Source organism: Salmo salar, chromosome 02 (assembly GCF_965601325.2).
Source record: "Salmo salar chromosome 02, fSalSal1, whole genome shotgun sequence".
NCBI lineage: Eukaryota > Metazoa > Chordata > Actinopteri > Salmoniformes > Salmonidae > Salmo > Salmo salar.
The window spans coordinates 23,997,299-24,021,462 of record NC_138292.1 but is presented as its reverse complement, the minus strand read 5'-3'; the positions used below and the strand labels follow the sequence as shown (position 1 = coordinate 24,021,462).

The 24,164-nt window shown below is 41.6% G+C and overlaps 2 protein-coding genes across 8 annotated transcripts in view; both read right to left on the bottom strand.

Moving 5' to 3' along the window:
- LOC123728689 (cell adhesion molecule CEACAM5) overlaps positions 1–24,164 on the bottom strand; it is a 107,157-nt gene that overhangs the window by 31,642 nt on the left and 51,351 nt on the right. The window lies entirely within an intron of this gene.
- LOC145850293 (cell adhesion molecule CEACAM2) lies at positions 76–15,446 on the bottom strand. 7 transcript variants are annotated; one of them, XM_082961101.1, is made up of 10 exons: positions 13,969–15,446; positions 11,987–12,078; positions 9,818–10,845; positions 8,703–9,027; positions 3,434–3,703; positions 2,920–3,174; positions 2,428–2,548; positions 2,149–2,177; positions 1,677–1,879; positions 76–424 (listed from the first exon to the last, which is right to left on the bottom strand). In XM_082961101.1, exons 4-10 carry the CDS (start codon positions 8,983–8,985, stop codon positions 374–376), a joined length of 1,212 nt encoding a protein of 403 aa, XP_082817227.1. In that variant the 5' UTR covers positions 8,986–9,027; positions 9,818–10,845; positions 11,987–12,078; positions 13,969–15,446; the 3' UTR covers positions 76–373. The 7 variants fall into 7 exon arrangements, with proteins under 7 accessions (XP_082817227.1, XP_082817228.1, XP_082817230.1 ...); XM_082961102.1 differs by having other exon boundaries at positions 9,818–9,908; XM_082961104.1 differs by having other exon boundaries at positions 14,126–15,446.

Sequence of the window (24,164 nt, the reverse complement as noted above, 5' to 3'; positions counted from 1 at the left end):
TTTGCTAGCTAGCCAACTAAGGCTAACTTACAGTCATGCAGCCAGAATAACAACAAAGTATCATTTGCATTTAAGCTGTTTTCTAGTGACATTTATTTGTATACATACTTAACAATGGGCTATTGAGGCGTGATTTCGCCTGCCATAGAAAATGTGCTCACTCGTCAGGACACTGTTGTTCAGAGCAGAGGAGCTAGCCAACAACACAGCTAACATAATCACTTCAAACTGAAGCTGGAAAAACTGCTTAATTTCACCTTTTTTAACTGACATTTCTTTGTGTGTGTATATATATATATATATATATATATACAGTATATCCATAAAAATGATGCCAGCTGATTCATGAGTTTGTCTAGCCAAGAAACGCTGACTACCTGTCGTTCTCGTCCCGACTCCCGACACATTCATTACTATGGGACAGCTGGAGATGAAATTTGAATAGTAAAACAATGTTGCAAATGACAGAGAAACAGACAACAAGGTTTATACAAATCTCCACTGTTGAAAACTAAATGTTAGTCTAAAAGAAATGTGAGATTTACATTTTAGTCATTTAGCAGACGCTCTTATCCAGAGCGACTTACAGTAGTGAATGCATACATTTCATACAACTCATACATTTCATACATTTTTTTTATTTTCTGTGCTAGCCCCCCGTGGGAATCGAACCCACAACCCTGGTGTTGCAAACACCATGCTCTACCAACTGAGCTACAGGGATTGACAATGTCTAGATGCTTTTTATAGTGGAGATGGAGATCAAGTTTATAAATTGCATGGCTGACGAGACAGTGGATTGTGCCGTCAGATGGAACAGAGTAAATAGGCATTTTAACATCATAGATTTAGCCTGTGTGAGGCAGAGTACGACCCTGCCTCACACAGGAAGCGACGCAGGTCCTAATCCAGGCACTTGTCATCTCCCGTCTGGATTACTGCAACTCGCTGTTGGCGGGGCTCCCTGCCTGTGCCATTAAACCCCTACAACTCATCCAGAACGCCGCAGCCCGTCTGGTGTTCAACCTTCCCAAGTTCTCTCACGTCACCCCGCTCCTCCGCACACTCCACTGGCTTCCAGTTGAAGCTCGCATCCGCTACAAGACCATGGTGCTTGCCTACGGAGCAGTGAGGGGAACGGCACCTCTGTACCTTCAGGCTCTGATCAGTCCCTACACCCAAACAAGGGCACTGCGTTCATCCACCTCTGGCCTGCTCGCCTCCCTACCTCTGCGGAAGCACAGTTCCCGCTCAGCCAAGTCAAAACTGTTCGCTGCCCTGGCACCCCAATGGTGGAACAAGCTCCCTCACGACGCCAGGACAGCGGAGTCAATCACCACCTTTCGTAGACACCTGAAACCCCACCTCTTTAAGGAATACCTGGGATAGGATATAGTAATCCTTCTAACCCCCCCCTCCCCCAAAAAAATATATAGATGTACTTCTGTAAAGTGGTTGTTCCACTGGATATCATAAGGTGAATGCACCAATTTGTAAGTCGCTCTGGATAAGAGCGTCTGCTAAATGACGTAAATGTAAATGTAAATAATTGGCAAACAGTCTTGCATACAGTATTTTCAACACTGTACATTCTGTTAAGCAAAGTAATCTTGTTTATTACAGTAAGACTGTAGTAGAATACAGATGTGCACAGACACATCCCATGTTTTACTTACTGTCAGGGGTAGAGGTGGAGATTGATTTTGTTCTGTGTTGTCACGCACAGGTGATGGGTTCTCATACACAGGTGATGTGTTCTCATACACAGGTGATGTGTTCTCATACACAGGTGATGTGTTCTCAGGTGATGGGTTCTCATACACAGGTGATGGGTTCTCATACACAGGTGATGGGTTCTCATATACATGTTGTTGCGAGCCTTTAAGAGATACACAAATAGAGGTGGTTGTATAGTTGCTGTTATCTTGTCTGCATTTGTCTGCATAAGCATTGTTACAGTATTAGGCATCGTCATAGAGGTGTTGTACTATATCATGTAATTTGTATGAATCCATTTCATTTCTTTGTGGAAACTGTACATTTCTCTGGATGAGAGTGACTGCTAAATGACAATTTTAATGTAAATGGATAAAACAAATGTTTGAAAACATGATTCATTATAAGATTGGAGATAAAGCATATGCTTACCTCCTCGATGCATTGGCTCAACATTGCTTCTATATGCAACAATAAATAAACATTACAAGGTATGAGAACATGATATTACAGTGCTTTTAACAGTTTATAGTGAAGTAATAAGATAAGAACATAATATTACAATGTTTTTAAAAGTTTATGGTGCTTTTGAAATATACCCAAGCCCTTTTTTCTGACCAGTTTAGATCAATGTGAAAACAGAGCCCATATTGTCTATTGCCGGCAGTGATAGAAAATACACTTGTTTGAATGAAACGTTTCTTAACTCACCCATTTTTCTTGATGAAATAGACTGCAACACTAACTGCCACTTCCACAACCAGCAACACTATTATCACAATCCCAGTGATGACAACAACAGACAGTCCGTCTGGAGTTAGAGAGCCCTCCGCTGCAGAGACCAGAGAGACAACCATACAGAGCTGAGAGAAAGGCTACACACAGAGAACAAGCAGTACTGCACATTACAGTGCATCTAGGTGACAATTACAATACAACAAACACAACTAAAGGCACTATTTTAAAACAAGTTTGGAATGCAAAACTTCATACGTATAACTTTTCTTCTACTAGCACTGACTTTTCTGATAATTACTTTGAGAAAAATTGTACTTACTATGACTGAGATATTTGGTTGTCCCACATAGCTACCTTAATGCATTAACTGTAAGTATCTCTGGATAAGAGGGTATGCTAAATGACTAGATGTAACTTATCTACTTACTATTTTCATATTGTCTTTAAAACTTCTACTAACTTTACCTTTTACTGACAGTTTATGGACCACAGATGTTTTGTTTCCAGTGACATCATTTGTTGCTGTACAGGTGTAATCCCCACTGTCAGAGTATTCACTCTTCTCTTTAGTGAACTCAGGTGAATGTCCTGGTATCTCTGTCTCATTGTGCATCCAGGTGTAACTAGCAGGCGGGTTGGAGTCAGCAGAGCAGGTCAATGTAAACTTCTGTCCTACTTCTATTTCATTTGGAACCCTGATATCCATACCATCAGGTCCATCTGTAACACAGAGATCACCAGTTAGTCATAGCTACAAGTTCATTAGTTTGTAATCAGTGTGACGGTGGAGTCATAATGGTTGGTGTAAAGTGTGTGTTCAGTCATTGTTATATTCTTTTCACGATCATCTGTTGATGGTACGGTTGCTACATTTATCTGGTACATTTATCAAATCAAATCAAATTTTATTGGCATGTGTATGCGACCAACAAATTTGATTTGATTTGATTTATCCCCAGGCTTATAGGGAAGTACTTACAGATTACATTCACAGTGTCACTGGCATTTTCAGAGCTGATATGGTTGCTGACTCTACACAGGTATTCACCACTGTCTGTTCTCTTCTTTATGGACAGCACTCTCTTATCCTCAGATAAGATGATATTGTCACCAGAAGACACAGGATGACCATCCTTCATCCACTCTCTGGTGATGTTGAAGCCAGCTGCATCACAGGTTAAAGTGACAGAGCCCCCCTCGATGATTGGTGGGTTTGGGGTAATTGTGATAGAAGCACCAGATACGGTTTCTGTGAAGTTAATACAAGATGAGATAATACTAATTATTGTGGTTTGTTAAAAAAGAAAAGGAGAAACAAGTTAGTTTTATGTTCATGTTACACAGTGGTAGAAAAAGTACCCAACTGTCAAACTTGAGTAAAAGTAAAAATACCTTAATCGAAAATTACTCAAGTAAAAGTGAAAGTCACAGTAAAATACTACTTCAGTAAAAGTCTAAAAGTATTTGGTTTTAAATATACTTAAGTGTCAAAAGTAGATGTAATTGCTGAAATATACTTAAGTATCAAAAGTAAAAGTACATAATTTCACCGTCCTGATAAGCAAACCAGACAGCACGATTTTCTTGTCTAATTAATTTACGGGTTGCCAGGGACACACTCCAATACTCAAACATATTTACAAACAAAGCATTTGTGTTTAATGAGTCTGCCAGATCAGAGGCAATAGGGATGACTAGGGATGTTCTCTTGATAAGTGCTGCTAAGCATTGGAAATGTAACGCCTACTTTTGGGTGTCAGTGAAAATGTAGGGAATAAAAAGTACATTATTTTCTTTAGGAATGTAGTGGAGTAAAATTAAAAGTTCTCAAAAATGTAAATAGTAAAGTACAGATACCCCCCAAAAACTGGCTAAGTAGTACTTTAAAGTATTGGTACTTAAAAAATATACACCACTGGTGTGACATTACCATGGACAGGCGCAGAGCTCATCAGCATAGACGGGGCAGTGCGCTCTCAAAGGGTCTGTCATGCCAAATAATGTCTCCCGGCCAAATAGTGTCCCCCTCTACGTCACAATGGGATTCGCTAAACTATTAGCGTCCGTTGTTATATCAACGGTGGGATGACCTAATGATTCGAATTTTTGAGATCATTACATTCTAAATTACATTCTTTTCATCATTGCTATGTAAACAAGGCTGATTTTCGTGACAATTTCGCTGTTTAAACAAGTTTGGTTTAGCTAATAAAATGAAACAATTAATTCAAACTACTTTTGGGTACCTTGTTAACATTACAACATGAAATCCATGTCTTAAACATTGCTACATTTCAGAAATGGCAAAGCAAACGTGTAATCTGCTTGACACATTAAAGTTACTTACCTTACAGATCACAAAGTCAGCTAATTTCCACTCCATTCATATGCAAATCCATTTGATTCTTACACTGGCTTGTCTGGCTGTCATGTTTTTATTTTAACCTGCCCTTCCCTTGTCTACACTGAAATAATATAATTTCACTAGTCCTCTATTAGGATTTTCTTTTCTGGCATAGCACATTAGTACACCCTTGTGGTTCAATATATTGTAGGTCCTAGGCTACAACAATGAATAATGTGGAACAAATAAATACCATCAAAGGATACCTTACAATTTACAATAATGAACACCTTGTGAAACAGCTGTGAAATCCAACCTGAAGTTCTAGCAACAGCCCAGCAACAGAAGCTAGAACTGATCGAATCCCATCAATGACGTAGAGGGGGAAACTATTTGGCAAGGGGACACTATTTGGCATGACAGGTCCTTAGCAAATCTTTTAAAATTAATAGCTGATATGCACCATCATAAAAAAAAATTAGGCTGTTAGTAGGTTATTTTATCATCTAACTTATTTATAACTTGCGTTACTGCAAACCGCATACAGAGCCTAGTTTGAGCAAAGCGAGAGCTCGCAGCTCATTGATCATGTGTTCTTATAATCCCAGTCATTGTGCAACATTTCTACATACAATCGCGTGTGAAAACCGTTTTACGTCATATCCTATTTTGACGCATGTTTAACCTTGCTTCGAAGTAGCCTATAGCCAAAATTGGACCATAGAAATGTTTAGGGAATAATTTTATAACTATTCCTCATATATCATTGAAACCAGCATTTCTCTCTTGTGCTATACATTTTTATATCAACTTTATTTCATTGTCCAGAAGCCAAAGTCACAATCCTACACTATTAGAAAAAAGGGTTCCAAAAGGGTTCAATGGCTGTCCCCATAGGAGAACCCTTTTTGGTTCCAGGTAGAACCCATTTTGATTCAAGGTAGAACCCTTTTGGGTTCCATGTAGAACCTTCTGTAGAAAGGTTTCTACATGGAACCCAAAAGGGTTCTAACTGGAACCAAAAATGGTTCTTTAAAGGGTTCTCCTTTGGGGACAGCCGAAGAACCCTATTAGGTTTTAGATAGCCACTTTTTTTTATAAGTCATATTAGCAACCCATTCTAGTTGTTGCATCTTTAGATTTCCACTCATTCTAAGTTTCTAACAGATATTTGTACCTGTCACATGAAACCACTGGGATCAGCTGCCCTTTAGAACAGTGTTTTCCCGGTAATTGCATGTTGGAAAATGATGTAGCCTAATACATTGCTTGCTATATTACAGTAGCTGAATGTTAAAAAATGGCCTAGAGTCTCTTGGTTGTGAAACAATGTAGTGGTGCTGTATGAAGTAGACTATTAGTAGTTTGTTAGTTTAACACTACTAATAGTCTACTTCATACAGCACCAATACAACATTAGAATAATTTTCCAGGTAATAATTAGACAATAATATTAAATGAAAACAAATTGTTTAGCCAAGCCTTTTCAATGTTCATATTTATTTTTTTCAATCATTATTAGCAGTTTTAAACTAACAAACGTACTAAATAAATGAATAATCATTTTGAAGACCCTGGTCCCTCCCAGCAGCAGACAGCAGCCCTGGCAGTTGCCAGTCCCAGGCCAGGGGGCCCCTCAAGGGGGTAGAGTGACAGACAGCTAGTTGTACATTGCTTTATAAAATAAGCAACACCAGCTCAGACCAATTCCAGGATCTAATGAAATAGTTTTACAGTTGAAGTTGGAAATGTACATACACCTTAGACAAATACATTTAAACTCAGTTTTTCAGAATTCCTGACATTTAATCATAGTAAAAATTCCCTCTCTTAGATCAGTTATGATCATCACTTTATTTTAAGAATGTGAAATGTCAGAATAATAGTAGTGAGAATGATTTATTTCAGATTTTATTTCTTTCGTCACATTCCCAGTGGGTCAGAAGTTTACATACACTCAATTAGTATTTTGTAGCATTGCCTTTAAATTGTTTAACTTGGGTCAAACGTTTCGGGTAGCCTTCCACAAGCTTCCCACAATAAGTTGGGTGAATTTTGTCCCATTCCTCCTGACAGAGCTGGTGTAACTGAGTCAGGTTTGTAGGCCTCCCTGCTCACACTGGCTTTTTCAGTTCTGCCCACAAATTTTCTATAGGATTGAGGTCAGGGCTTTGTGATGGCCAATCCAATACCTTGACTTTGTTGTCCTTAAGCCATTTTACCGCAACTTTGGAAGTATGCTTGGGGTCATTGTCCATTTGGAAGACCCATTTGCGACCAAGCTTCAACATCCTGACTGATGTCTTGAGATGTTGCTTCAATATATCCACATAATTTCCCTTCCTCATGACGCCATCTATTTTGTGAAGTGCACCAGTCCCTCCTGCAGCAAAGCACCCCCACAACATGATGCTGCCACCCCCGTGCTTCACGGTTGGGATGGTGTTCTGTGGCTTGCAAGCCTCCCCCTTTTTCCTCCAAACATAACAATGGCCATTATGGCCAAACAGTTCTAATTTTGTTTCATCAGACCAGAAGACATTTCTCCAAAAAGTACTATCTTTGCCCCCATGTGCAGTTGCAAACCTTGGTCTATATTTTTTATGGCGGTTTTGGAGCAGTGGCTTCTTCCTTGTTGAGTGGCCTTTCAGGTTATGTTGATATAGGACTCGTTTTACTGTGGATATAGATAGTTTTGTACCCGTTTCCTCTAGCATCTTCACAAGGTCCTTTGCTGTTGTTCTGGGATTGATTTGTACTTTTTGCACCAAAGTATGTTCATGTCTAGGAGACAGAACATGTCTCCTTCCTGAGCGGTATGATGGCTGCATCGTCCTTTGTTGTTTATACTTGCGTGCTATTGTTTGTACAGATGAACGTGGTACCTTCAGGTGTTTGGAAATTGCTCCCAAGGATGAACCGGACTTGTGGAGGTCTCCAATTTTTTTTCTGAGGTTTTGGCTGACTTCTTTTGATTTTCCCATGATGCCAAGCAAAGAGGCACTGAGTTTGAAGGTAGGCCTTGAAATACACCCACAGGTACACCTCCAATTGACTCAAATTATGTCAATAAGCCTATCAGAAGCTTCTAAAGCCATGACATCATTTTCTGGAATTTTCCAAGCTGTTTAAAGGCACAGTCAACTTAGTGTATGTAGACCTCTGACCCACTGGAATTTGTTACAGTGAATTGTAAGTGAAATAATCTGTCTGTAAACAATTGTTGGAAAAATTACTTGTGACTTGCCAATACTGTAGTTTGTTAATTAACAAGAAATGTGTGGAGTGGTTGAAAGATGAGTTTTAATGACTCCAACCTAAGTGTATGTAAACTTCCGACTTCAACTGTATATATTGGGATGTTTTACAGTGTCAAAAATGTTTTTTTCTTTGGTTTTTGGTACATCATTGTTGAAAAGTTTTTTTGTTGTTATTTATTTATTTATTTCTCCAGGATCAGGGGGCCCCTAGGTGTGTGGTCCCTGGGGTGATCACCAGGGTTGGGGTAAATTCAATTTCAGTTCCTGTAAATTCAGGAAGTACACTTAATTTCCAATTCCAATTATCTTCTATGGTTTTCAATTAGTAAAAATTGAAATTTGAATTGGAGTTTGCTTAACTTTTTGAATTGACTGGAATTTAATTGGAATTGAAACCCACGCTGGTCGTACCCATGGCCCTCACACTAGCTCTGCTTCTGACCATGGATCATGTTTGTAGTAGAGTGTCAAGAGATATCCATCAAATAAATTGCACCATCAAAAGACTAGAGTAACTGCATTTCAACAAGCACATTCAGTTTTTTGTTTTGTATTGTTTTTAGGTATGGAAGTACATTCAATTCACAGTTGACAACTCAACTTTAACATTAAGTGACATCTTTTGGAACTCAGGAGGTACTCACCATAGACATTCAGTGAAGTATTTGACAAATACATCAAATCAGACTCTCTTAGGATCACTCTGTATTCTCCATTGTCAGCAATGGTCAGTTTCAAGAGCTCCAGAGATCCAGTGCTATTGTCCAGACTGATCCTGCCAACATATCCCTCTCCGGTCACAGGACCTTCAGAACTGAGAAAGTCAACAATGATGACAGGGGGGGTCACCAAAAGTCCAGACAATTGCACTAAGTGTGGTTGGATTGATGGTGGTTTTGAAAAACACATTTCCTCCCAATGTTCCATTCGCAGGTCCAGGTGGAAGCACTTCTAGACCAGCACAATATACTGAGGAAACATTAACAGGGCTTGATTATCATGTCTCCAAAACAAACAAAAAACACTGTAACCAGACAGTTTTTATGAGTTCTTATGCACTTTTATTTAACTTGGTAAGTCAGTTAAGAACAAATTCTTATTTACAATGACAGCCTAGGAACAGTGGGTTAACTGCCTTGTTCAGGGGCACAACAACAGATTTTTACCTTGTCAGCTCAGGGATTCGATCTAGCAACCTTTTGGATACTGGCCTAAGGCTCTAACCACTAGGCTACCTGCCGCCCCCAAAATTAATTATAACATAATTATTTTATCAAGACAATTTTGGAAGTCACTGTGGAAGCCATTGTGCCTAGTAGAATGACTATCTTTTGTGCAAGCAAATATTAAGCAGCATTTGTCACCAACTGAAAGGGATAGTTCACCCAAATTACAAAATGACATATTGATTTCTTTACCATGCAAGCCATCTATGGACAAGATCTGACACCAATCCGTTAAACATTTAATTAAATGTGTATGGCCTTAGAGATGGGCATGAACATCATTGAAACTACGTCTATGAATATTGACAAAGAACCTGCTATTGATTGAAGAACCATTCCTACTGTCACGGGAACAGAGAAGAATGTATTACATTAACACAGAAATCATGGTCCTACATTTTCAGAAGGATCAAAAAGGGTTTAGAAATTATAACGTGTTTCACCCCTTGGATTTAAAATTGTCCCTTGTCGGTGCTTTTAGGGCTAACCTATATGTGGCTGTATTTTATTGAGTGCAGCAGATAAGGTCTCACCTGAGAGTATTGCCATGGTAAGAAAGACGACTACAGATGCCACCATCTCTTCTGATGTAACAAATGCCTGTGTTTCAGACTACTTCTGTACCTAGAAATAAGTATTGCATAAGAGACAGGGCTTCAATAAAAGTGGTCTACAGTAACATCAAAACCTGATATGAGGAAGGAATATTGAGATAAAGGGTTTTGATGAGATATCGCTGCATGAAGGAACAAATGACCAAACTCCACTTTCAGAATACTACAATCCACCTCCACTAAGACTAATAAGGAAGCTTTGTGGGGTTTTACATTCACTGAGCCTGTTGCCCTCTATTGTTTTGCAGGCTTTGACTGATAAAGATAGTAGACTTTGGTCTTTAGGTATTTTCTGATAATAGATGATATATTATATATAATATACTCCTTCTCAAACACTGACATCACTGTAGGATCACTTAGAACCAACACCCAGCTTTGTAGGAATGTTAGTTGAGGTAATATGTACATCTAGGTAGAGTTATTAAAGTGACTATGCATAGACGATAACAACAGAGAGTAGCAGCGGTGTAAAAGAGGGGGAGTGGGGGGAGGGGCAATGCAACTAGTCTGGGTAGCCATTTGATTAGGTGTTCAGGAGTCGTACGGCCTGGGGGTAGAAGCTATTTAGAAGCCTCTGGACCTATACTTGGTGCTCCGGTACCACTTGCCGTGCGGTAGCAAAGAGAACAGTCTATCACTAGGGTGGCTGGAGTCTTTGACAATTTTTAGGGCCTTCCTCTGACACCGCCTGGTATAGAGGTCCTGGATGGCAGGAAGCTTGGCCCCAGTGATGTACTGAGCCATTCACACAACGCTCTGTAGTGCCTTGCAGTCGGAGGCCGAGCAGTTGCCATACCAGGCAGTGATGCACCCAGTCAGGATGCTCTCGATGGTGCAGCTGTAGAACCTTTTGAAGATCTGAGGACCCATGCCAAATCTTTTCAGTCTCCTGAGGGAGAATAGGTTTTGTCGTGCCCTCTTCACGACTGTCACGACTGTCTAGACTAACAGGGATGTAAAACAAATTTGTACACAAAATTTGAAAGAAATACATTTTGTATGCAAATAGAACATTTCTGTGATCTTTTATTTCAGCTCATGAAACATGGGACCAACACCTTACATTTATATATTTTTGTTGAGTATACATGGTTTAGTTTAGTTTATTAGGATCCCCATTAGCTACCGCACATGCATAGCCATTAAAGCTTACTACTGCATGTCATAAAAACAAAGCTAACCAAATTAATTTAGCTAAGTCGACCTGGTAGGCCCATAACCTGCATAAACATGCAATAACCTGATGCTAGTCTATTGTTAAACCTTTGCAGCAGAAGGTTAATTTAAAAGATCAGCGTTACCTAGAACTTCGCCAGGTCAACATTGGAAAACAAAAAAACGGACAACAAATATGAACAATGATAATCAGAATTACGACTAACTTACCAGAAAAAAGTACGATTAGACTCTTGAATGACGATTAGTACAGTTAAATACTAAACATGCCGGCATGGTGACTGGCTTTGTAAAATCAAACAAAAATTAGCACAAAGTTAAGTGTGAGCAAATTCCCTATCTAGTCTAGTTATCATCAAACCATGGTATTTGAATATGTATTCAATGTGTCACACTCTGATCTGTTTCACCTGTCCTTGTGATTGTCTCCACCCCCCTCAAGGTGTCGCCCATCTTCCCCATTATCCCCTGTGTATATATACCTGCTTTCTCTGTTTGTCCGTTGCCAGTTCGTCTTGTTTTGTCAAGTCAACCAGCGTTTTTTCAGCTCCTGCTTTTCCCCAGTCTCTCATTTTCTCGCCCCCCTGGTTTTGACCCTTGCCTGTCCTGTCTCTGAGCCCGCCTGCCCGACTACTCTGCCTGTCCTGACCCTGAGCCCACCTGCCGTCCTGTACCTTTGCCCCACCACTGGATTACCAACCTCTGCCTGACCTGACCCTGCCTGACGTCCTGTACCTTTGCCCCACTACTCTGGACTACCAACCTCTGCCTGACCTGACCCTATCTGCCGTCCTGTACCTTTGCCCCTCTACTCTGGATTATCGACCCCTGCCTGCCTTGACCTGTCGTTACCTGCCCCTGTTGCTATAATAAACATTGTTACTTCGACAGTCTGCATCTGGGTCTTACCTTGGTTCCTGATACAATGATAATTGTAGCCTCGTAGTCTGCCGGCCCGTGATTGGTCTGTGTCAGTGATTGGTCTGTGTCAGCACGTGGTCCTGTGTGATGACAAATGTAGTCATCAGAATGGATCACAATTTAATTAAATATCTTGATTTGAACTTTCAAATAATTCAGCGCGGGGATCGAATTTGATAATAATAAAGTAATTTTAGAGCCCAAAACGGCCTTCCAAAAAGTTGTTTGGCCGTCTGACAATCGTGATTTACATAGTCTTTCTGGGGAAGACCGTGGCTTTTGTCATCGCTAGGATGCTACGCAGTAGCCGACCTGCAGAGCTCGTGACTGCGCTCCAGACCAGACACTGGGGGCCTGGGTTGGACACATTACAGCTAAATGGCCCCTGGTCATACCGGGTCACTCTGACTATGGTGAGAGTGCTGTTGCCATCACCAAGCTGAACTCCATCAATGGCTGTGACCTCAGAGCTGCCATTCAGCCAGCGGTAAGTCAAGGAGGAGCCAGAGGAGGAGCAGGACAGACTGCCAGAGCTGTTAACGAAGTTATAGAGGTAGAAATAGGGTTCGCGGATACTAATTTATGGATGGAGTGGATCCAATATACAGCAAGGTCTATGGCTAAGAAAGAAGGTTATGCCTGTGGAGCAGCCAAACCCCGATTAACGACTACACCATTCCCACTTGATGCAACTAATTCACCTAGAGGGGTAGCGTGTATGGTAAATCTTTTCATGAAAGCAGGAAAGCCTGACAATGATAGCTGTACTGATCTACATTATTTGTATCCCCATGTGCCTAGTAGATCTAGGTTTCCCCCCTTCATAGTGGCAGGAGGAGACAATTACTGTTTGGCCCGGTACAATACTCATGGGAGAGACTTGGGGGAGGTGGCCAGATGTAACAGGACTGAAAATGTCACTACTGATGAGACTATGAGGGATCTGACAGGGTGGTTGAGATCCGAGGACTTCAGTAAGATTGAGAAGCCAAGAGCTGATGTTTGGTGGTTGTGTGGGGGAGTGAAACTGTGGCCGAATTTACCTATGAATTGGACAGGTATTTGAGCATTGGTACAGTTAGGCTTGCCCTTCACCCTTATTCAATACAAAGACCTAGAGCAAGGCAGAAGAGAGAGGAGGAGTGCTCCGTCAGGGTCCTTCGACGATAGAGTATACATTGATAGTATTGGGGTTCCACGAGGGGTGCCATATGAATTTAAAGCAAGAAACCAAATATTAGCAGGGTTAGAGTCAAGCATTTTCTGGTGCTCCACCTTAAATAAGAATGTGGATTGGATAAATTATATCTATTCATAATCAACAGCGCTTCATCAACTATAGTAGTGATGCGATAAAAGGATTAGCAGAACAGACGGAGGCAGCTAGTTTGATGGCTTGGCAGAATAGAATAGCATTGGATATATTACTGGCTGAGAAGGGTGGTGTGTGTGTGTGATATTTGGATCAATGTGCTGTACTTTCATCCCAAATCACACAGCTCCAGATGGATCAGTGACCAAGGCCCTGGCTGGTTTAACCACATTGGCAAATGAGTTAGCAGAGAACTCTGGGGTGGAGACTTCCCTGACAGGGTGGTTCGATAGTATGTTTGGGAAATGGAAAAATGTTGGAATCACTGTGTTGTGGGCTGTTTTCACCTGTATGAGTGTGTTATTGTTGAGTGGTTGTTGATTGATTCCCTGTGTGAGAGGTTTGATTAATAGGACTCTGGAGAGATCGATGACGCAACAGATGGTGAGATATGGACCGATCCCAAGTTAAGAACAGTGGGACGACAAATATCAAATCAAATCAAATGTTTTTATATAGCCCTTCTTACATCAGCTGATATCTCAAAGTTCTGTACAGAAACCCAGCCTAAAACCCCAAACAGCAAGCAATGCAGGTGTAGAAGCACGGTGGCTAGGAAAAACTCCCTAGAAAGGCCAAAACCAAGGAAGAAACCTACAGAAGAACCAGGCTATGAGGGGTGGCCAGTCCTCTTCTGGCTGTGCCGGGTGGAGATTATAACAGAACATGGCCAAGATGTTCAAATGTTCATAAATGACCAGCATGGTCAAATAATAATAATCACAGTAGTTGTCGAGGGTGCAACAAGTCAGCACCTCAAGAGTAAATGTCAGTTCGCTTTTCATAGCCGATCATTGAGAGTATCTCTACCGCTCCTGCTGTCTCTAGAGCGTTGAAAACAGCAGGTCTGGGACAGGTAGCACATCCGGTGAACAGGTCAGGGTTCCATAGCCGCAGGCAGAACAGTTGAAACTGGAGCAGCAGCACGGCCAGGTGGACTGGGGACAGCAAGGAGTCATCATGTCAGGTAGTCCTGAGGCATGGTCCTAGGGCTCAGGTCCTCCGAGAGAGAGGGAAAGAAAGAAAGAAAGAAAGAAAGAAAGAAAGAAAGAAAGAAAGAAAGAAAGAAAGAAAGAAAGAAAGAAAGAAAGAAAGAAAGAAAGAAAGAAAGAAAGAAAGAAGAAGAAAGAAAGAATTAGAGAGAGCATACTTAAATTCACACAGGACACTGGATAAGACAGGAGAAATACTCCAGATATAACAGACTGACCCTAGCGCCCCGACACATAAACTACTGCAGCATAAATACTGGAGGCTGAGACAGGACGGGTCAGGAGACACTGTGGACCCATCCGATGATACCCCCGGACAGGGCCAAACAGGAAGGATATAATCCCACCCACTTTGCCAAAGCACAGCCCCCACACCACTAGAGGGATATCCTCAACCACCAACTTACCATCCTGAGACAAGGCCGAGTATAGCCCACAAAGATCTCCGCCACGGCACAACCCAAGGGGGGGCGCCAACCCAGACCGGAAGACCACGTCAGTGACTCAACCCACTCAAGTGACGCACCCCTCCTAGGGACGGCATGGAAGAACACCAATAAGCCAGTGACTCAGCCCCTGTAATAGGGTTAGAGGCAGAGAATCCCAGTGGAGAGAGGGGAACTGGCCAGGCAGAGACAGCAAGGGCGGTTCGTTGCTCCAGAGCCTTTCCGTTCACCTTCACCCTCCTGGGCCAGACTACACTCAATCATAGGACCCACTGAAGAGATGAGTCTTCAGTAAAGACTTAAAGGTTGAGACCGAGTCTGCATCTCTCACATGGGTAGGCAGACCATTCCATAAAAATGGAGCTCTATAGGAGAAAGCCCTGCCTCCAGCTGTTTGATTAGAAATTCTAGGGACAATTAGGAGGCCTGCGTCTTGTGACAGTAGCATACGTGTAGGTATGTACGGCAGGACCAAATCTGAAAGATAGGTAGGAGCAAGCCCATGTAATGCTTTGTAGGTTAGCAGTAAAACCTTGAAATCAGCCCTTGCTTTAACCTGTTATGGCTGGGGGCAGTATTTTCACGGCCGGATAAAAAACGTACCCGATTTAATCTGATTATTACTCCTGCCCAGAAACTAGAATATGCATATAATTATTAGCTTTGGATAGAAAACACTCCAAAGTTTCTAAAACTGTTTGAATGGTGTCTGTGAGTATAACAGAACTCATTTGGCAGGCCAAAACCTGAGAAGATTCCATGCAGGAAGTGCCCTGTCTGACAATTTCTTGCCCTTCTTGATTATCTCTATCCATTACAGGGGATCTCTGCTTTTACGTGACACTTCCTACGGCTCCCATGGGCTCTCAGAAGGCGGCAAAAAGCTGAATCGTGGCTTTGCAGGCTCTGGCTGAAAAAAAGTAGCGCGTTTGGGTAGTGGCTGGTCACAGTACTGTGAGACTCAGGCTCGTGCCCGAGTCGACCCCATGCTTTATTTTCTTTCGTCTGTTTACCTAAATGCAGATTCCCGGAAAAGCGCTTTTTTACGAGAAAAATGGCATAAAAATTGATTTTAAACAGCGGTTGACATGCTTCGAAGTACGGTAATGGAATATTTAGAAACCTTTTGTCACGAAATGCGCCATGCTCGTGACCCTTATTTACACTTCGGATAGTGTCTTGAACGCACGAACAAAACGCCGCTATTTGGATATAACGATGGATTATTTTGAACCAAACCAACATTTGTTATTGAAGTAGCAGTCCTGGGAGTGCATTCTGACGAAGAACACCAAAGGTAATCAAACTTTTCTAATAGTAAATCGGAGTTTGGTCAGGGCTAAACTTGGTGGGTGTCTAAATAGCTAGCCGTGATGGCTGGGCTATCTACTCAGAATATTGCAAAATGTGCTTTCACCGAAAAGCTATTTTAAAATTGGACACCTCGATTGCACAAAGGAGTTCTGTATCTATAATTCTTAAAATAATTGTTATGTTATTTGTGAACGTTTATCGTGAGTAATTTAGTAAATTCACCGGAGGTTTGCGGGGGGTATGCTAGTTCTGAACGTCACATGCTAATGTAAAAAGCTGTTTTTTTATATAAATATGAACTTGATTGAACAAAACATGCATGTATTGTATAACATAATGTCCTAGGTGTGTCATCTGATGAATATCATCAAAGGTTAGTGCTGCATTTATGTGTGGTTTTGATTTTTTTGACATTATATGCTAGCTTGAAAAATGGGTGTCTGATTATTTCTGGCTGGGTACTCTGCTGACATAATCTAATGTTTTGCTTATCTTGCAACAAATGTTGGTTTGGTCCAAAATAATCCATCGTTATATCCAAACAGCGGCGTTTTGTTCGTGCATTCTAGACACTATCCTAAAGGGTAAATAAGGGTGACGAGCATGGCGCAATTCGTGACAAAAGAATTCTAAATATTCCATTACCGTACTTCGAAGCATGTCAACCGCTGTTTAAAATCAATTTTTATGCCATTTTTCTCATAAAAAAGCGATAATATTCCGACCGGGAATCTGCGTTTAGATAAACAGACAAAGGAAAAGAAAGCATTCGGTCGAAGCGGGCACGCGCCTAAGCCCATAGTACTCTGAGCGGCCACTTGCCAAAATTGATAAAGTGTTTCAGCCAGAGCCTGCCTCGATATCGTTCAACGTTTTCCCAGGCTCTGAGACCCTATGGAAGACGTAGGAAGTGTCACGTTATTGCACAGATAAATAAAAAGAGCCAAGATGAAACACTACTTCTCAGACAGGCCACTTCCTGCTTGAAATCTTCTCAGGTTTTGGCCTGCCATAGGAGTTCTGTTATACTCACAGACACCATTCAAACAGTTTTAGAAACTTTAGGGTGTTTTCTATCCAAAGCCAATAATTATATGCATATTCTAGTTACTGGGCAGGAGTAGTAACCAGATTAAATCGGGTACGTTTTTTATCCAGCCGTGTCAATACTGCCCCCTAGCCCTAACAGAAGATCTCTTTGTTTCTTGGGACCTAGAACAAGCATCTCTGTTTTGTCCGAGTTTAAAAGTAGAAAGTTTGCAGCCATCTACTTCCTTATGTCTGAAACACAAGCTTCTAGCGAGGGCAATTTTGGGGCTTCGCTATGTTTCATTGAAATGTACAGCTGTGTGTCATCCGCATAGCAGTGAAATTTAACATTATGTTTTCGAATGACTTCCCCAAGAGGTAAAATATATAGTGAAAACAATAGTGGTCCTAAAACGGAACCTTGAGGAACACTGAAATTTACAATTGATTTGTCAGAGGACAAACCATTCACAGAGACAAACTGATATCTTTCCGACAGATAAGATCTAAACCAGGCCAGAACTTGTCCATGTAGACCAATTTGGGTTTCCAATCTCTCCAAAAGAATGTGGTGGTCGATGGTATCAAAAGCAGCACTAAGATCTAGGAGCACGAGGACAGATGCAGAGCCTCGGTCTGACATCATTAAAAGGTAATTTACCACCTTCACAAGTGCACTCTCAGTGCTATGATGGGGTCTAAAACCAGACTGAAGCGTTTCGTATACATTGTTTGTCTTCTGGAAGGCAGTGAGTTGCTGCGCAACAGCTTTTTCAAAATGTTTTGAGAGGAATGGAAGATTCGATATAGGCCGATTGTTTTTTATATTTTCTGGGTCAAGTTTTGGCTTTTTCAAGAGAGGCTTTATTACTGCCACTTTTAGTGAGTTTGGTACACATCCGGTGGATAGAGAGCCGTTTATTATGTTCAACATAGGAGGGCCAAGCACAGGAAGCAGCTCTTTCAGTAGTTTAGTTGGAATAGGGTCCAGTATGCAGCTTGAAGGTTTAGAGGCCGTGATTATTTTCATCATTGTGTCAAGAGATATAGTACTAAAACACTTTAGTGTCTCCCTTGATCCTAGGTCCTGGCAGAGTTGTGCAGACTCAGGACAACGGAGCTTTGGAGGAATACACAGATTTAAAGAGGAGTCCGTAATTTGCTTTCTAATGATCATGATCTTTTCCTCAAAGAAGTTCAATTATGAATTTATTGAATTTATTACTGCTGAAGTGAAAGGCATCCTCTCTTGGGGAATGCTGCCTTTTAGTTAGCTTTGCGACAGTATCAAATTTCTTTTTCGTATTGTTCCCTCAATTAAGTTGGAAAAATAGGATGATCGAGCAGCAGTGAGGGCTCTTCGATACTGCACGGTACTGTCTTTCCAAGCTAGTTGGAAGACTTCCAGTTTGGTGTGGCGCCATTTCCGTTCCAATTTTCTGGAAGCTTGCTTCAGAGCTCGTGTATTTTCTGTATACCATGGAGCTAGTTTCTTATGACAAATGTTTTTAGTTTTTAGGGGTGCAACTGCATCTAGGGTATTGCGTAAAGTTAAATTGAGTTCCTCAGTTAGGTGGTTAACTGATTTTTGTCCTCTGATGTCCTTGGGTAGGCAGAGGGAGTCTGGAAGGGCATCAAGGAATCTTTGGGTTGTCCGAGAATTTATAGCACGCCTTTTGATGCTCCTTGGTTGGGGTCTGAGGAGATTATTTGTTGCAATTGCAAACGTAATAAAATGGTGGTCCGATAGTCCAGGATTATGAGGAAAAACATTAAGAATACCTGCTGCCGAGCCTGGTGGAGGATTCATTCAATTACGAGGAGTCAATGTTTGATGAGACTATCTTCAATGTTTAGACTGATTGTTCCTTTCGTGAAGATTATGATGAAAATCCTGAAAATAAGAGTTATAATTGGATATAGGCCTAGAACAATAATTGATGAGTATCGAATGTAAATGTATTGGTTTTGGTTATTCTTATGCAACATTTATGTTTCCATATAGCGTTTGATGTATCAGTGTGTATTATTTAGTCATTAAGGTTGGATTGTTAAGGGATTTATATGTTTGAATGTAATGATTAAATAATTCTACCCTGAAACGTAAGTATTAGGGATATGGTCTATATAGTATGTAGAATGAGTAACTTAAGGGTTAAGCATAAGTCTAACGAGGTTGGACTAGGATAGGAGAGGAATGTATGTGTGTGCGTAAGTAAGGAGTGAACTATAAAAATGATGTCTCTGTACAACGGACTTCAGAGCGCACTCATGAATAAACATTCTTTACAATTGTAAGCTGGGAATTCTGTCTGTTTTATTTAAACCAGAACTTTACGAACTCTGAGTTGCAGAAGGAGTATTTTAACCTCTATGGGCTATGTGGGACGCAAGCGTCCCAACCCTGGTACACCCTATCAACAACAGGTGAAATATCAAGAGCGCCAAATTTGAAAACAATTAAATGTCATAATTCAAATTTCTCAAACATACAATTATCTTACACCCTTTGAAAGATAAACATCTCCTTAATCTAACCACGTTGTCCGATTTCAAAAAGGCTTTACGGCGAAAGCATAAAGTTAGATTATGTTAGGACAGTACATTGAAAATAGCTGTGTGTAATGTTTTGTCAATGCAAAGACACGCGTCACCAAAAGCAGAAAACCAGCTAAAATTATGCACTAACCTTTGACAATCTCCATCAGATGACACTCCTAGGACATTATGTTAGACAACACATGCATTTTTTGTTCTATCAAGATCATATTTATATCCAAAAACAGCGTTTTACTATGGCGTTGATGTTGAGGAAATATTTTCCCTCCAATACCGCCAGTCAATCAGCACAACAAATTAAATAATTACTATTCGAAAACATTGGTAAAATATTATATTGTCATTCAAAGAATTATAGATTTACATCTCTTGAACGCAACCGCATTGCCAGATTTAACCTCTCTAGGCTAGGCGGGACGAATTCGTCCCACCTACGTAACAGCCACGGCTATCCTGTGGCGCGATTTTCAAAACCTTAAAAATCCTATTACTTCAATTTCTCAAACATATGACTATTTTACAGCCATTTAAAGATAAGACTCTCGTTAATCTAACCACACTGTCCGATTTCAAAAAGGCTTTACAACGAAAGCAAAACATTAGATTATGTCAGCAGAGTACCAAGCCAGAAATAATCAGACACCCATTTTTCAAGCCAGCATATAATGTCACCAAAACCCAGAAGACAGCTAAATGCAGCACTCACCTTTGATGATCTTCATCAGATGACAACCCTAGGACATTATGTTATACAATACATGCATGTTTTGTTCAATCAAGTTCATATTTATATCAAAAACCAGCTTTTTACATTAGCATGTGACATTCAGAACTAGCATACCCCCCGCAAACTTCCGTGGAATTCGCTAACATTTTACTAAATTACTCACGATAAACGTTCACAAAAAGCATAACAATTATTTTAAGAATTATAGATACAGACCTCCTCTATGCACTCGATATGTCCGATTTTAAAATAGCTTTTTGGTGAAAGCACATTTTGCAATATTCTAAGTACATAGCCCAGGCATCACGGGCTCGCTATTTAGACACCCGGCAAGTTTAGCACTCACCATAATCATATTTACTATTATAAAAATTTCATTACCTTTTGTTGTCTTCGTCAGAATACACACCCAGGACAGCTACTTCAATAACAAATGTTGGTTTGGTCGAAAATAATCCATCGTTATATCCGAATAGCGGCGTTTTGTTCGTGCGTTCCAGACACTATCCGAAATAGTAAAGAAGTGTCGCGCGCATGGCGCAATTCGTGACAATAAAATTCTAAGTATTCCATGACCGTACTTCGAAGCATGTCAACCGCTGTTTAAAATCAATTTTTACGACATTTTTCTCGTAGAAAAGCGATAATATTCCGACAGGGAATCTCCTTTTCGGCAAACAGAGGAAAAAATCCCAAAGGCGGGGGCGGTCGGGGTCACGCGCATAAGCTAGTGTCTCTTGATGGGCCACTTGAGAAAGGCGATAATGTGTTTCAGCCTGGGGCTGGAATGACGACATTCTGTTTTTTCCCGGGCTCTGAGCGCCCCCAAAATTTGAATTTTGACATTTATTTGGTTTCAAATTTGCCGCTCTTGAAATGCACCTGCTGTTGATAGGGTGCACCACGGGTGGCACGCTAGCGTCCCACATAGCCCCAAGAGGTTAAGACATGATTTGGCACTGTGTTCGTTGTTTAACTAGTTAACGCTAGCTGGCTGGCTTGTTAGCTAACGTTACGTGACGTGTGTGATCTTACACGTTGTTTACCTAGCTAGGTTCATTGTTTATCTAGCCAGCTAGCTACATGGCTTAAGCTAAACTGTACAACACCCGTTAAATATGGCCAGTGTCAATAAACATCTGAAAAAAAGCAAATTGTTGCCAGCAGAGCTGGTTAGGCTGTTTTCATGTTATCCATAGGTAAACAAATCATTGGCCAGACGTCAAGTGTGTGCTCTGAACGCTCCGAGAGTGAAACGAGATGGGTGGGGTTAAAGCTTAAGAGTGTGTGAACGATGCTGAATGGGTGACGACAAAGAGAAGCTCTTCACTAGATACCAAAAGATTCAAAGGCCATTTTCTTAAAAGTGAGTTTACAAGTTTATCAACTTTCAAAGAAGTGTCATGACGTTGGCCTCTTTGAGTACAGGGAGGACAGTTGACCCCCTCCCCCCTTGCACCATCCCCCAACCTACCTCCCCCCACCCAGTCCCTGTGTGAAAGGGTTGTAAAATTCCAGAGGAGAATCTTACAACCACATGGCCCAGTTGAGACACAGAGGGGTCCCATAGAGAGACACAGGAAATTCTTCCAACTCACAGAATTGGGGAACCGAATGACATTTGTGTTCTGGAGAAGGTATGGAAGATTGGTGAAGAATCCAGCTACGAACTGGTCCGCTTGGTACAATTTTGTGATACTCAGAAGAGACAATATAGCCATATTACCATGAAACGGTTTATATAATAGCCTCAGCCTTGAGACTTGAATCCACATGGTTGTTTGGAATGTATTAATAAGGATAAAGCTGTTTGTAATACATTGAGATGCTATGTACTGATGTTAATGTGATAGAATTATATTTCTGTACCAAGCTTAACTCAGTCATCGGCACGCCCCCAGGGACACAGACAGGACCAGGTGTCATGTGACATGTTCACTATAAAACCATAGCTTGATCTACTTTCTTCAGACCCGGCCTCCACTCCATTACGAGTTGGCCAATAGGTTTGACCATCCAAGTACTCTACTAAAAGTGAACTATACCACGTGGTTAACTTTTAGACTATCGATACCGACAGAATAAGAACAAGTCTTTGATATTAATTATTAGTCTGCAGCTAAGTAAATTATATCATTGAACGCAAAGACCAACGAAACATCCATTCTATGACGACATTAATGAATGTCGCTTTGAAAGATCCATTCCAACCGAGAGAGAGAGAAAGAGAGAGAGAGAGAACTCTCCAACCGAACGACGCTTCAACAAGGATCCCGACGACACACTGAGCGCAAATATATACTGCCCCAAAACATAAAGGGAACACTTAAACAACACATCCAAGATCTGAATGAAAGAAATTATCTTAGTAAAGACTTTTTTCTTTACATAGTTGAATGTGCTGACAATAAAATCACACAAAAATAATCAATGGAAATCCAATTTATCAACCCATGGAGGTCTGGATTTGGAGTCACACTCAAAATTAAAGTGGAAAACCACACTACAGGCTGATCCAACTTTGATGTAATGTCCTTAAAACAAGTCAAAATGAGGCTCAGTAGTGTGTGTGGCCTCCACGTGCCTGTATGACCTCCCTACAACGCCTGGGCATGCTCCTGATGAGGTGGCGGATGGTCTCCTGAGGGATCTCCTCCCAGACCTGGACTAAAGCATCCGCCAACTCCTGGACAGTCTGTGGTGCAACGTGGCGTTGGTGGATGGAGCGAGACATGATGTCCCAGATGTTCTCAATTGGATTCAGGTCTGGGGAATGGGCGGGCCAGTCCATAGCATCAATGCCTTCCTCTTGCAGGAAGTGCTGACACACTCCAGCCACATGAGGTCTAGCATTGTCTTGCATTAGGAGGAACCCAGGGCCAACCGCACCAGCATATGGTCTCACAAGGGGTCTGAGGATCTCATCTCGGTACCTAATGGCAGTCAGGCTACCTCTGGCGAGCACATGGAGGTCTGTGCGGCCCCCCAAAGAAATGCCACCCACACCATGACTGACCCAACGCCAAACCGGTCATGCTGGAGGATGTTGCAGGCAGCAGAACGTTCTCCACGGCGTCTCCAGACTCTGTCACGTCTGTCATGTGCTCAGTGTGAACATGCTTTCATCTGTGAAGAGCACAGGGCGCCAGTGGCGAATTTGCCAATCTTGGTGTTCTCTGGCAAATGCCAAACGTCCTGCACGGTGTTGGGCTGTAAGCACAACCCCCACCTGTGGACGTCGGGCCCTCATACCACCCTCATGGAGTCTGTTTCTGACCGTTTGAGCACACACATGTACATTTGTGGCCTGCTGGAGGTCATTTTGCAGGGCTCTCCTGCTCCTCCTTGCACAAAGGCGGAGGTAGCTGTCCTGCTGCTGGGTTGTTGCCCTCCTACGGCCTCCTCCATGTCTCCTGATGTACTGGCCTGTCTCCTGGTAGCGCCTCCATGCTCTGGACACTACGCTGACAGACACAGCAAACCTTCTTGCCACAGCTCGCATTGATGTGCCATCCTGGATGAGCTGCACTACCTGAGCCACTTGTGTGGGTTGTAGACTCCGTCTCATGCTACCACTAGAGTGAAAGCACCGCCAGCATTCAAAAGTGACCAAAACATCAGCCAGGAAGAATAAGAACTGAGAAGTGGTCTGTGGTTACCACCTGCAGAACCACTCCTTTATTGGGGGTGTCTTGCTAATTGCCTATAATTTCCACCTATTGTCTAT